Below are 11,943 nucleotides of genomic sequence, written 5' to 3' on the forward strand. Positions count from 1 at the left end.
GAGTTTCTCAAATTCATCCCAACATTATATATTAACTTTATCTCTTAACTTACAATTCATACTTGTTGAAATCCCATGATGGACATTATCGAGTTTGTGATGACTCCCGGATAGACCACCATGATCCAAAACACCAAAATTGGACATACTCCAACTTCCGTTGGTTCATAGCTTGTAAAATTCATATCATGCCGGTACCCTCTTTGGAATATATGAGTGTTAGTACGAATATGATACATAAAAAAACATACTAAGACAAAGGAAAATTGAAATTTACCACTTGGTGTGTGGATTATGTAAAGTTGCGGAGAAATTATGCCCTCGCTCTTCATTCTCCCGTTGTGATAAGTTTAGGTTTGGCCAAACTCTTTCAAAAGAAATCTGTTAGGATAAAACTGCACGAAAAACACCAGCCGATGATTGAGGGTTATCCCTATTTTGCGGAATCTCAATATTGCGAACGTCTTCAGACTTGACGTACATTTCCAGTATTTTTATCACAAGAAGTTTCCGGTGTTCATCCGGAATCCTCAAAAAATCTTTCAGAGTTTCATCGTCTTCGATGTTAAACTCAGCATAACAAGCAACCCCTTGCGAAGTAAGAGAATATGGATATCTTCCGGTTACTTTAATATTAACTGGACGTTTCCTCACACTCATTTTTTTACATATCAACGATATCAATCTATCGTACTCCAATGTAAGTGGCAACTTAACAATACACTGTGGAGAACAACTATAGTGTACTGAGTTATTCTCCACGACAACCTAACCACCACCACCCCACCCCCCACCCCCAAATATAATGAAACCTTAATTTTTCGTTTTTCAGACATTATGGCAAAATGCAGAAAAAGTTAAACAAATATTTCGGAATGAGTAAAGGAAAATAAAAAGGATGCAGAAGCCTGAAATTTTTGGAATGGATTTTCTAAGAAAGTATGAAGCTTCTTAAATAAGCAAAAAAGATGTGCTGGGGTACAATAATTGTGAGTGTATAATGCATTAATTAAAGGCGCTATGCCCACCAATTATTGTTGGTCAGTTAATTAAGAAGTATAGCGCATGGATTGCATGTGCTATACCTTAATGGAGAAACGTGTCATTAAGGTATAGCGCATGCAATCCATACGCTATACATAAAATGGTCATCAATTGTTTTTTCACCTATTTTTGTGCTCTGTGTCCAAAAATAACATTGGTGTTCTGGACTCGTACTGCTTCTCCAGACATCATGGTTGGCTACCGTACAAAGACCAATCTCAACACTCTATTCTAGCAGTCTCGCACATTTGTAGAATCTTAAAAGATAATTTAACACAACTGAGATATCAGCAGATGAAACTATGCATGCATATATTCAAAACTATCCATATGTTGCTATGCAGGAATACCTTGGAAAAATATCATCTCAACTCAATCTTTGTACTCATATTCATAATCCCATTATTATATAAATTAAAAGAGACTTCCCCAGCAGCATCCAAACAACTGACATAACATAAGCTACTAAGGGATCCAAAACTCGAATAAGCATATCAAATCCTACCAACTATGTTAATTCAACACAAAACGAAGAAAAAGAAAATAAAAAGTTCTTCATAGTCCTGAATGATGATAGGATTACCGTTTCTGAAAGTGTGTCAAACAAATGCAAGAGTAAATTTGTGCATATTATAGCATCTTAGGTTAAATTAGAAAGACGCATGAACGAGAAAAAATGATAATTTCTTATTCGCAACCTTTATATTATAGCAATCAGGAGTCTCCCTCGTCCTACTTGCAAGAATCTTGCTGGAAAAAAATGCTAGCTAGATTCTGGCTATATACATTTCATCTTCTTGACTCTCATCAATGACTGAATGAGAGCTAACTTCAAAATGTGAGAGAAAACTTTCAAGCATTCTCCTGCATTGAAACGAGAAAATGAAAGAAGTCACTCTTTTAAGCTAAGTCGTGCATTCTGCACTTTCACAGATAGCTTTAATTTCTGCTCCTCCATGTCTTTCAAAACTGCTAATAGATTGGCACGATAAATTTCAGAGCGTTGATTTATGCAATCTAACTTGGCAGTCAATTCACGAATCTTTTGTTCCTTCTCTTCCTGCCAAAAAAGAATATAGGAGTAAATCCACTACAGTAGCTGGCTAAAACTACCATCATTAATTGGGATAAATATCTCTTTACAGTAAGGTTTCATTAATTGACATATGTCCGAGTACTTTGTCACTATCAGACTCACTAACTCTTTTCTAGGTTACAAGGAACTGTAATGTGTTTTAATCAATGTGACTACGAAATAATAAATTACTATAATAATAGTAAATTGAATTTAACCAGTTTCTTCAACTGAAAACTCCAAGTCAGAAGGACAAAGATGAACTCAAAGTAAGTGATACTCAAGAATACTTGCAACTTTTATGCATAGCATGATGCTTGAATTTCTAATGACTATCATCTTTAATGTTTTGCTTTCTAGATCCTAAATTTAGGGGGTTTTCTGGAATATTTAGATTTGAGTATATGTTGTGCTGTTATCCAGAATTTCCATTACCACAAAGTTTTGGAGAAGGCACTTTCAGTTCCTCGTTTCTTCTGTATTTCTTAGAGATGCATCCCGGATTGAGAGGATTATGCTGAAGGCACTTTCAGTTCCTCATTTATTCTGTATTGCTTAGAGATGCATCCCGGATTGAGAGGATTGCGTTGAATTTACTCAGTGATCCAGGCTAAGAAAATGGTTTCTCCCACAGTTCTCCACTCATCTTGGAGGAAATTCAGCATAATACTCTCAATCCTGGATGCAACTATCAAATACGGAAGAAAGACATAATAGAGGTGTTGACTACCAAAAAAACTTTCTGTGCTGACAAGTGACCCTTCCCAGTTGTTCAATTTAGCTTTTCTCTCAACAATAGATTCAAACAGAAAAGAAGATCAAGGGACGTTTATTGGCGGCAGCACATAGTATGTATCAATATCAATCTCGCCATCATTGGACTATCGTAATGACCAGAGCTATCATTAAATTCAAAGGAATGATATTTGGTTAAAAGATAATATGTATAGACTGGTTAGCAAAAAGAACTTGACCTCATGACCCCTGCAATATATAAAACACTACTTCCTTTTCCCCAGTTTAACTCTCACACGCTACTTTTTGAGAGATGGAAGTGCAGGCAAGTGTATTTATAGGATACCAAAAGAATTCCCTTCCCATCTATGGGATCTATCACTGTTTCAGCATCAATTACAAAGCCCTGTTAACACCAAAAATGAAACAAAAGTAAACACTGCACCTTTGCATCCACTAATATTGGTTGTCTTATAATGATATGCACTTTCCTAAAAGAGAATACAAGTTCCTCAAAAAGGTACCATTACATCCACTTTTGCATTAAAGAAGGTGTAAACTACTCGAAGGTATTCTCTCGCTTTAAGATCCACTCCTATTTAAGCATGATGAAACTTGAACTCTCACCTTTTTGATACATGTGCCCGTCAACAATGATCATTAAACTGTGACCGTAAAAGTGCCAATTCTATTCATTTAATCTAACGATCAATCAACTATACCTCAATCCCAAATTGGGGAAGGAGATATGAATCCTCTCTCAGTTCTGCTCCATTAGGCCCACTTCATTCAAATATTGATACGTAATTCACCTTTAACTATGGACTCCATAAAACGAGATATATCCTAAGCTCACACTAACAATTAACACTTAATCGCAACCAGTTGGTATCACCAATATAGATCCTATACTCTCATCGTGTTCTATTCTTAGCTATGTCTGCATTGATTCGAGTGATTATAGGTCTTTGAGAATACTTATCCTAGTGATTTTAGGTCTACCTTGTTCCTTTTTAGCACCTTCAATCACCGTACTGTATTATGATATCTACTGATTGGTTCATTTGGAGGTCTACGTTGGAGTTTGGACATATTCAACCCATCTCAGCTGACCTTCTCTCGTCTTATCCTCTATGTAATACTTGCTATCTTTATCCGACTTGATCATTCTAATTTGTCCAGTCTCATATGAGCTCACATCTTCCATAGAATTAACATTTAGGATTTCTCTCTTAAATCACTCCAATATACAGTCTCTCCCGCCCTGCTCTCATCTTTGAATATCTAATTTCATCTCTCTCTCTCTCTATTTTTTTCTCTGCCGGCTTGTTATTCTAAATGTTTGATAGACTTTGGAGCAGCTCTAAGTTGGGAATAGGATAAAATTTACTTAACAGTGGACATACACCGGAATGGAGCAAATGGCTGCATGTAGGGGAGGAGATTAAAATCCAATACCTGCTGGGATGATGTAGATGAGTACGGAAAACTTCAAGAGAAAGAGTTAATTACAGTACTAATGATGCCACTAAACTCTATTCATAAGTATACTACCTACAATCTAGTTTTCAATGTACGCAATGGATGTCATTCTGAAACCATAAATCAGCAGCTTACATTACTAAAATTTTATACTGATAGTTTTGTGTTAGTCTTCTTTGAATAAAAAAAAGGCCCTATCATATTTTGTACAGAATGAAATTCCAACACACCCTTCGAGGTTATTTCCTAAATGTGAATCATAGTTGAACCGCGATGCACTCCCTCAGTGATAAAATTGTGTTCCTACCAACATTTGAGGTAACATTTGTTGTAAATATATTAACTGCATCAAAACAGATACAGCCATCCATAATTACAGGGGGTGGTTGGTACAGGAAGATTTCCAAGTCCTTAATCTACTTAGAAGGATCCTAAGATATCAACAAAATATTCTGGATCTTCCATGTACTATTGCTTATACCAAAAATAAAAAAGAGCTAAACAATGCATTTTCATTTTCTGGATAGTACTATGTCTATCTTCAAAACATCTGTGTTTCTCTCTTTCCAACCAATCCACCAAATGCAAGCTGGAACAAGTTTCCATCTCTCTTTCTGATTAGGGGAGCTACTGAATCTGTTCCAGCATTCTAGAACTTCAATAGTACTCATTGGCATTAAACACATGATTCCTTTCAAATTAAAAAAAATCCTCCAAATTTGTTCTGTTATCCTGCAGTGCAAAAAAGAGATTGATTGTCTCTGCCTCTTCTCCACATAAGTAGAATCAGGAGCATAGGTGGAAGCCCCTCTTGATAAGATTGTCTGAGTTAAGAATGCTTTTCTGGCTAGCAGCCACGTGAAACAAGCAACTTTGTATGGAATTTTGACTTTCTAAATTAGTTTTCAAGGCCAACTTCCAATCTGATTATTAGAGGTGTTATATTCCTTGTGGGCAGACTTAACTCAGAATTTACCTTGCCTATCCCTTTACCAAAACATATGATCTTCAGAAGTGTCCCTTTGAATTGATCCAAGGTGTTGTAGAATTCTGTTCGCTGGACAATCTCCCAATCATCGAATAATCTTCTATAGCTAAGGTTCCATCCTTGGTTTGATCATACCTCTCCACTGTTGCTCCTTGTTGCTGGTTCAGGTTGTAAATGTCTGGGAAAATCTCTCCCACAGTTGCTCCTTGCTGTTGGTTCAGGTTGTAAATGTCTGGGAAAATCTGTTTCATAGGACGTTGGCCTAGCCACATGTCATCCTAGAAAGAAGTTTCCATTCCATTGCTCACCTTGAATCTGGATTTGTTTATGAACTTTGGCCACAAGCTCCTGATTGATCTCCATAGACTGACCCCATAAGGACGGGTTGTAGAGTTGGTTGTCCAATTACCTTCCAATCCATACTTCACCCTAATGACCTTTTTCCATAGTGAGTGTTCAGTTGAAGCAAATCTCCAGAGCCAATTTGTCATTAGACTGTGATTCTAAATTCTTAAGTTCCTAATGCCCAGCGCCCCTTCGTTCTTGTTGGTAAAAAGGGAGTCCCATTTGACCAGGTGACATTTGTCTTTGTAACGGTTGCGTTGCCAAATAAAGTTCCTCCTCAATGCATCTATTCTTTTGACCACATTTGCAGGGATAGGAAATAGAGACATCATGGAATTGGGGAAGGCATCCAGTACACTATTGATTAGAACTAGTCTGCTACTCAGCGAAAGAAATTAGCTTTTTCAGTTGACTAGTTTCTTTTCACACTTTTCCAGACACCATTCCAAATTTCTTTTGACTTCCTCTTTGCCCCAGAGGCGTTCCAAGATACATGGTAGGTATTTCTCCAATTCTTACTCCAAGAATGTCAACTAGGTTTTGGATAGCAGGAACCTTGATATAGATAACTCTTGCTCCAGTCAATATGCTACCAAGATATAGATTCAAATAGGATAAATATCACCCTCAGAATTTTCAGTTGTTCTCAATCAGCTTCACAGAACACTAGCGTGTCATTAACATATTGAAGGGGTGTGATTTCTGGATTGTTGGCAGACCATGTAGATTGTTACCAAATCCACAACAAGAACACGAACATGACTCAAAAAACCATGAATAAATGTTATTTATGTTTTGCACAAATAAATAAAGTATATTGCACAGACCTATGAGCCTCGACTTGGATTAGAAAAGGAGAACATATAATATCAGACGAGTTATAGCATTAAAGAAATCCATGAATCTGGTGAAATTAATCATATCAATCTTTATCTTGTTCATCTATATTCATGGCAACAGTTAGGATCAACTTTCGGAGGATTACAGTATCACTTGGAAACTAAAAGCCAGTTGGATTAGAATAAGTCAACCAAATGAGTTCTGCATCATGAACTTTCTACTGCGCGCATTACTTAGACGGGTTCTAGAAAGGCATATAGGACGGAATGGGGAAATCCACATAGAAAGGGCATAGTTGTATAGCAAAAATTCGATAGCAAGGGAATGAAACATCATTAGATGGACAAAATTCAGATCATAGAAAGTGAGGAACTTTAATTGAAAACTTACCTTGGATTGACCTGAATCTGCTTGATCAATATCTCCTTCATCCACTCCTTGATTGCATCCATTTACCATGTTGGTCACCTGAGTTTTGTCAGTGTTTTTCTTCTTTGCAGCAGAAACCTTTTTTGCAGCCTCTTTCAGAGCATTCATTGCGACATTATAACTATGAATAGATTTAGCCCCTTCTTCAACAAATTTAATAGCCTCCTGCCGCAAACTATTATGACGCATAGTTAAAGACTCTTGTGAATTGCTAGGTAACTCTAAAGGATTTTCCTCTATAGTGCCTCCACCACCAGTCTTGGCATTTCTTGTCCAACGTTTCAAAATGTATTGGGAAGGAAGCGTAAGAACATTTTTGGTTCTGAACACAGATAACACATGTCTACAAATTATACCTGAAAATTCAAACATTAGACAGCTACAGTTAGCTGTCAACTCAAGTGTGTTGAACCTAACCGTGTGCGCCTTGTGCTCTTCCCCAAATTTTGCAACATGATATGTTGTGATTGCTCCAGAGTCACCAATTTTAGTTGCAGGATTTGCAAGGGTCTCAACCAGCTCTTGTTGAAATTTCATGAACACCTTCCTCGTATAGAGATCAGCTGCTTGTTTTTCCATAGGCGATGGTGTCTTTAGAATTGGTGTAGTATTATTAGAGTCAAGATCTGCATTAAATTCCTTTTCATGCCAGATTGTAATGGCTTTTTCATAGTATTTAATTAATAACTGGATAGAGGTAGAAGCATTCACAAACCCATCGAAGAAAGTGTTTTTGGCATCATTGTCTTCATCACTTAAAAAATCCCCAAAAAATGTCTCTCGCATGAAAACAGGAACCCAGTGGTGGCGAGCAATATAAATTGATTGAAGGTATTCATTATCCCTGAGGTAATATCTTTCTAGGAGTGACTTCCACTGAGATTCAAACTCCTCAAGTGTCTCTGCTTCATTGATGCACTTCATAAATTCAATTTCAAAGGTTGGATGTGTTTGACATACATGGGTCAGCTTCTCCTTGGTGTCTCGAAGTATGCTCCATTTACAAAGACGGTGGCGCGTTTCTGGCAGAACATGACCAATAGCCATCTGTATGAGATGATTCGTGTCAGTTGTGATGGAAACAGGCTTCTGTGCAGACATTGCTTGAAGCCAAGTTTGGAGGAGCCAGACAAGTGAGGTCTCAGACTCGCTGAAAAGCAAAGCACAGCCAAAGAGAACAGGCTGGGCATGATGATTTAAACCAGTGAAAGTGGCAAAAGGTACGCTATAGCAATTAGCTCGATAGGAAGTGTCCAATTTGATAGTGTCCCCAAAATAGTGATAGTTCATCCTGGCAGTTGCATCGGCCCAAAAAATGTTTCCATTAGAAGATCCGTTATCATCTTGAACAGCATAGAAGAATGCCGGATTTTCGGAGTGCATTCGCCTCAGATAGTCCAACAAATGCTGAACCCCTCCACCGAGGATTCTCTGTCTGCTAGTCATTTGTAGTCCTCCCCCAATGTTCCAATACAGACTGCAAAAGCTGCGTTCTTATGAACAACTTAGTCACGACCTGAAGAGATTGGCAGATAATAGAGCATAACCATGAATTCATTGCAAGAGGAAACATTTCGTTGCAAAATTATTCAGAATTCTGTATCAACGGTTATCTGCAAAACGGCATATTTAAGATATCTAAAATTTTAATTCATTGCTTTCAGTAAAATTTGCTTAGTAACTTGAATGTTCACTTGATATACAATTGGATAAGAGTGTTAACTTTCAGCCTGCCAGAAGTACTATTGCAACCCAAAAAATAAAACAAGTATTGGCCATATGAGACTGCAAGCTAAGTTCACTCATTCCAAACAGAAACTAACTTCACTCTTTGTTAATAATCCATCATTCATTTGCTACAGATATTACTTAATCGAGTTTTTTTCTGATACGCTAACAAAGAACCGTACTAGGGGTGGGGCTACTTGAATTCAAGACATCAAATCAAAAGCTTACCTTTAAGATGGCCAGAAACTGAAAGGTAAAGATTTGGTAATTGACTCGATGAAAATTACTACTTTAACTCTGCAGTATGATAATTAACATTTCAATGTTCTAATGCACAAAGAACAATAGAAAGAGGGATAATTATGTAATTCGAGAAGAAACAATGCATTTTTGCAGCTGAATTTGCAATTTGTATTCTCTTATAACAAAAGTAATAGGGTTTAGCTAGAACCTAAAGCTCGATTTGGCCGTTGAGGAACAGTGGTGTCGTGAAGAAGTTCAAAGCCTCAAACTGAATTGAAATTTGTTGATATCCCTTCTGTTTTATTTTGAGCGAGTTCACAAATTGGTATCCCCCTTTTCATATGAACGCTTTTTTTTAGATTCTGAAGAGTTTTAATGAAAACTATGTTTCTCCATATCTGTATATTTATATCTGTGTATGTGTATATTTATTGTATCATCGTTATAAAGACGCCTTGAACTAAAAAGTCCGAAACGGCAAAATACCTTTTTTAATAGTATATCTTTATAATTAATGAGAATTATTAAATAAAAAAACTAAGAAAATACTACCCTCTATCTCAATTTTTCGTGTCCTTTTTCTTAGTCTGACAAAAAAAAATATATTATATTTCCTTATTTGAAAAACCATTACACTTTAAACTTACTACTTTACCTTTCATGTGTTTACACCATAAATTTTAAAAGTTTTTTTTTTCTTTCTTTAGTCAAATACCGTCTATAAATTGACACATGTTAATTTTTATTGTATCTTCTTTCTCCATATGGTTGTGTTTTTTTATTAGTAATTTTTAAACATATCATTTGACCCTTAAGAAATAAATTTTAGAGTTAGTTGCATGTTAAAAGGATACTTCTCTTTTTTAGCAAAGGAAATTTGAAGTTCATTTTGCTCATAGCCAAACTTACTCTCGTCTATCTCTTACTGAATATGATAATTGTTCGTTCGATATTATCTTTGTAACATTTCTCATATCTATAAAAGTTTCAAGACACACTAAATATAGAATTTAATTTTTTTTATATCTTGCCTTAAGTGTATAAAAATTATACTTTTATTACGGATTTAAACATTTGTGATTGACTTTTGAGTTACTTCTCTATTTATAAATAATTAGATATACAATTAGAGAAATATTAATAATTTTAATATTATTAATTATTAAAAATGGATATCATTAATTATTAGATAAGTCAAAACAAAGCAAAAAAAAAAAGCAATAAAACAAAAAAAAAGGGGGGGGAGGGGGGGGGGAGGGGGGGGACGAAGCCTAAAAGCCAGTAAAGAGTTGTTGGAAGGCAAAAGGATTAAATACGAAAACAGAACAAGCGTTCCGTTCATTCTCACGAAAAGAGAACCACGAAACAGAGGCTACTTACTCACGTAGGTAACGGGAAGTTCTAGGTTTCTTTACATATTACTAATTCTTGAACTCAGGTATATAAAATTTCCTATTCTCAACAGTATAAGAATTGGATAATTAATTCAGTTCTTTCTCTGTATCAACAGTAAGTTCAATGTTTAGGTGTGAAACTTTGAAATTAACTAAAATGCATGGTTGTTGTAAAATCGATTATTTGACGGGTATAAATTGGACCGGAGCCTATGTATTGGCTCGAGGAATTTTGAGGTGAGTGGATATATAACCCTTTACTAAAGTGGTTCTACTCACAAAAACATGCCCACAAAGTGTTTGATAAAATATTTTAAAGAGTCAACATGTGCTTAATTGGAACGAGTGAATACATGTTGATTAAGTATATTCTAGTTAAAGCTTATATATTTTACTCGAGAAGTATAATCGTCTATTTTTCATATTTTTATGCTTTATTACATGATCTTACATGTTAAAGTTTCAAAACTTAGATAGAACTTTTAAAAATACTTTGAGTAATTTTATTCCATGATTATGCGATGCATACACTCAAGAATATTATTATGAATACTGAAAGATCACTTTCAAACAAGAAGAAGTTTTAGAAAGATAAGATTTTTGGGAGTATCCTCTATTCTGAGAAGGGGTCATCGTCCAGACCGAGGGTCCTGACTAAGGCGTTGACTTCTTGAAACTACTTGTGCCAACGTAGGGAGCACACGAGCCAAGGATCTCGTTGCTGAGAATTTGCCTAGCCATGCTAAGGTATGATACATGAGCGCTGAGAACCATGAAGCGAGTGGCACCTCGTAGATTTGGTCTATTCTATCAGGTTGGGATCGAACCCGTGCCGATCACACGGTGACTAAGACAGAAATAAGTCAGGATAGTTGGAACTCCCAAAGCATAAAGTGAAGTATTTTCTTTTATATAAGAAAGAAAAAGAAAAGAATTTCTTTTAGAATATTCATAAAATGTTGTTATGCAATTATTTTTAGAACTGTTCGTAGAAGCTTTATGTTTTCCATGCATTTAGAATCTTTGCTCGTAATGTATATTTTATTTAAGTTTCGTCACTGTCGTGAGACTCATTGAGTACAATGGATGGTACTGATGTTCTCTTTTGGGAACCTGCGTTGGTCTGCGGTACAACGTAAGAACCGATTTTGCAGGCGAGCAGGCTACAGGTTAGGACTTCCCTCACTTCTAGTGCTATTGGTGAGCTCCGCTTTTGTTCGTGGAGTACTCCTTTAAGTCGTCATTATTTAGTTATTTCTTTATTTACTTGGAGAACTGGCTAGAAAATCTCATGTCCTGAGCAGTGCATCGGTTTATAAATAGAGGCTTCATAGGCACAATCGGTGGATTAAGATTCAAGTGTTTTTGATAATAACTTTGCAGTATTTGAGAAGTTACTATGAATAAAGTTTTTGAGTTGGTTTATGTTAGATATTCAAATTAATTAAAAGTATTTAGTTAAAGTATTGCCTTGTTGCATATAAAGTTTGAGTTATAATAATTTTGATAAGAGCAAACGGTTCGCTCGGTCAAATTTAGCAACCGGGTGCCGATCACGGTCTGTTCAGAATATGGGTCGTGACAAACTTGGTATCAAAGCATCATGTTTATGGAGTCCTAGGGGTCTATAAAATCATATT

General features: G+C 36.0%; 1 protein-coding gene across 3 annotated transcripts; it reads right to left on the bottom strand.

Annotated features, from left to right (window-relative positions):
* Positions 1-1,577: 1,577 nt before the first annotated feature.
* Positions 1,578-9,320, bottom strand: LOC109237558 (protein FAR1-RELATED SEQUENCE 9). Of its 3 annotated transcripts, XM_019403878.1 has the most exons (4): positions 9,118-9,320; positions 8,895-8,963; positions 6,900-8,454; positions 1,578-2,104 (listed from the first exon to the last, which is right to left on the bottom strand). In XM_019403878.1, exons 3-4 carry the CDS (start codon positions 8,382-8,384, stop codon positions 1,937-1,939), a joined length of 1,653 nt encoding a protein of 550 aa, XP_019259423.1. In that variant the 5' UTR covers positions 8,385-8,454; positions 8,895-8,963; positions 9,118-9,320; the 3' UTR covers positions 1,578-1,936. The 3 variants fall into 3 exon arrangements, with proteins under 3 accessions (XP_019259423.1, XP_019259424.1, XP_019259422.1); XM_019403879.1 differs by lacking the exon at positions 8,895-8,963 and having other exon boundaries at positions 6,900-8,424; XM_019403877.1 differs by lacking the exon at positions 8,895-8,963.
* Between the last annotated feature and the right edge of the window lie 2,623 nt (positions 9,321-11,943).

This window comes from Nicotiana attenuata, unplaced genomic scaffold, assembly GCF_001879085.1.
Source record: "Nicotiana attenuata strain UT unplaced genomic scaffold, NIATTr2, whole genome shotgun sequence".
NCBI classification, from domain to species: domain Eukaryota; kingdom Viridiplantae; phylum Streptophyta; class Magnoliopsida; order Solanales; family Solanaceae; genus Nicotiana; species Nicotiana attenuata.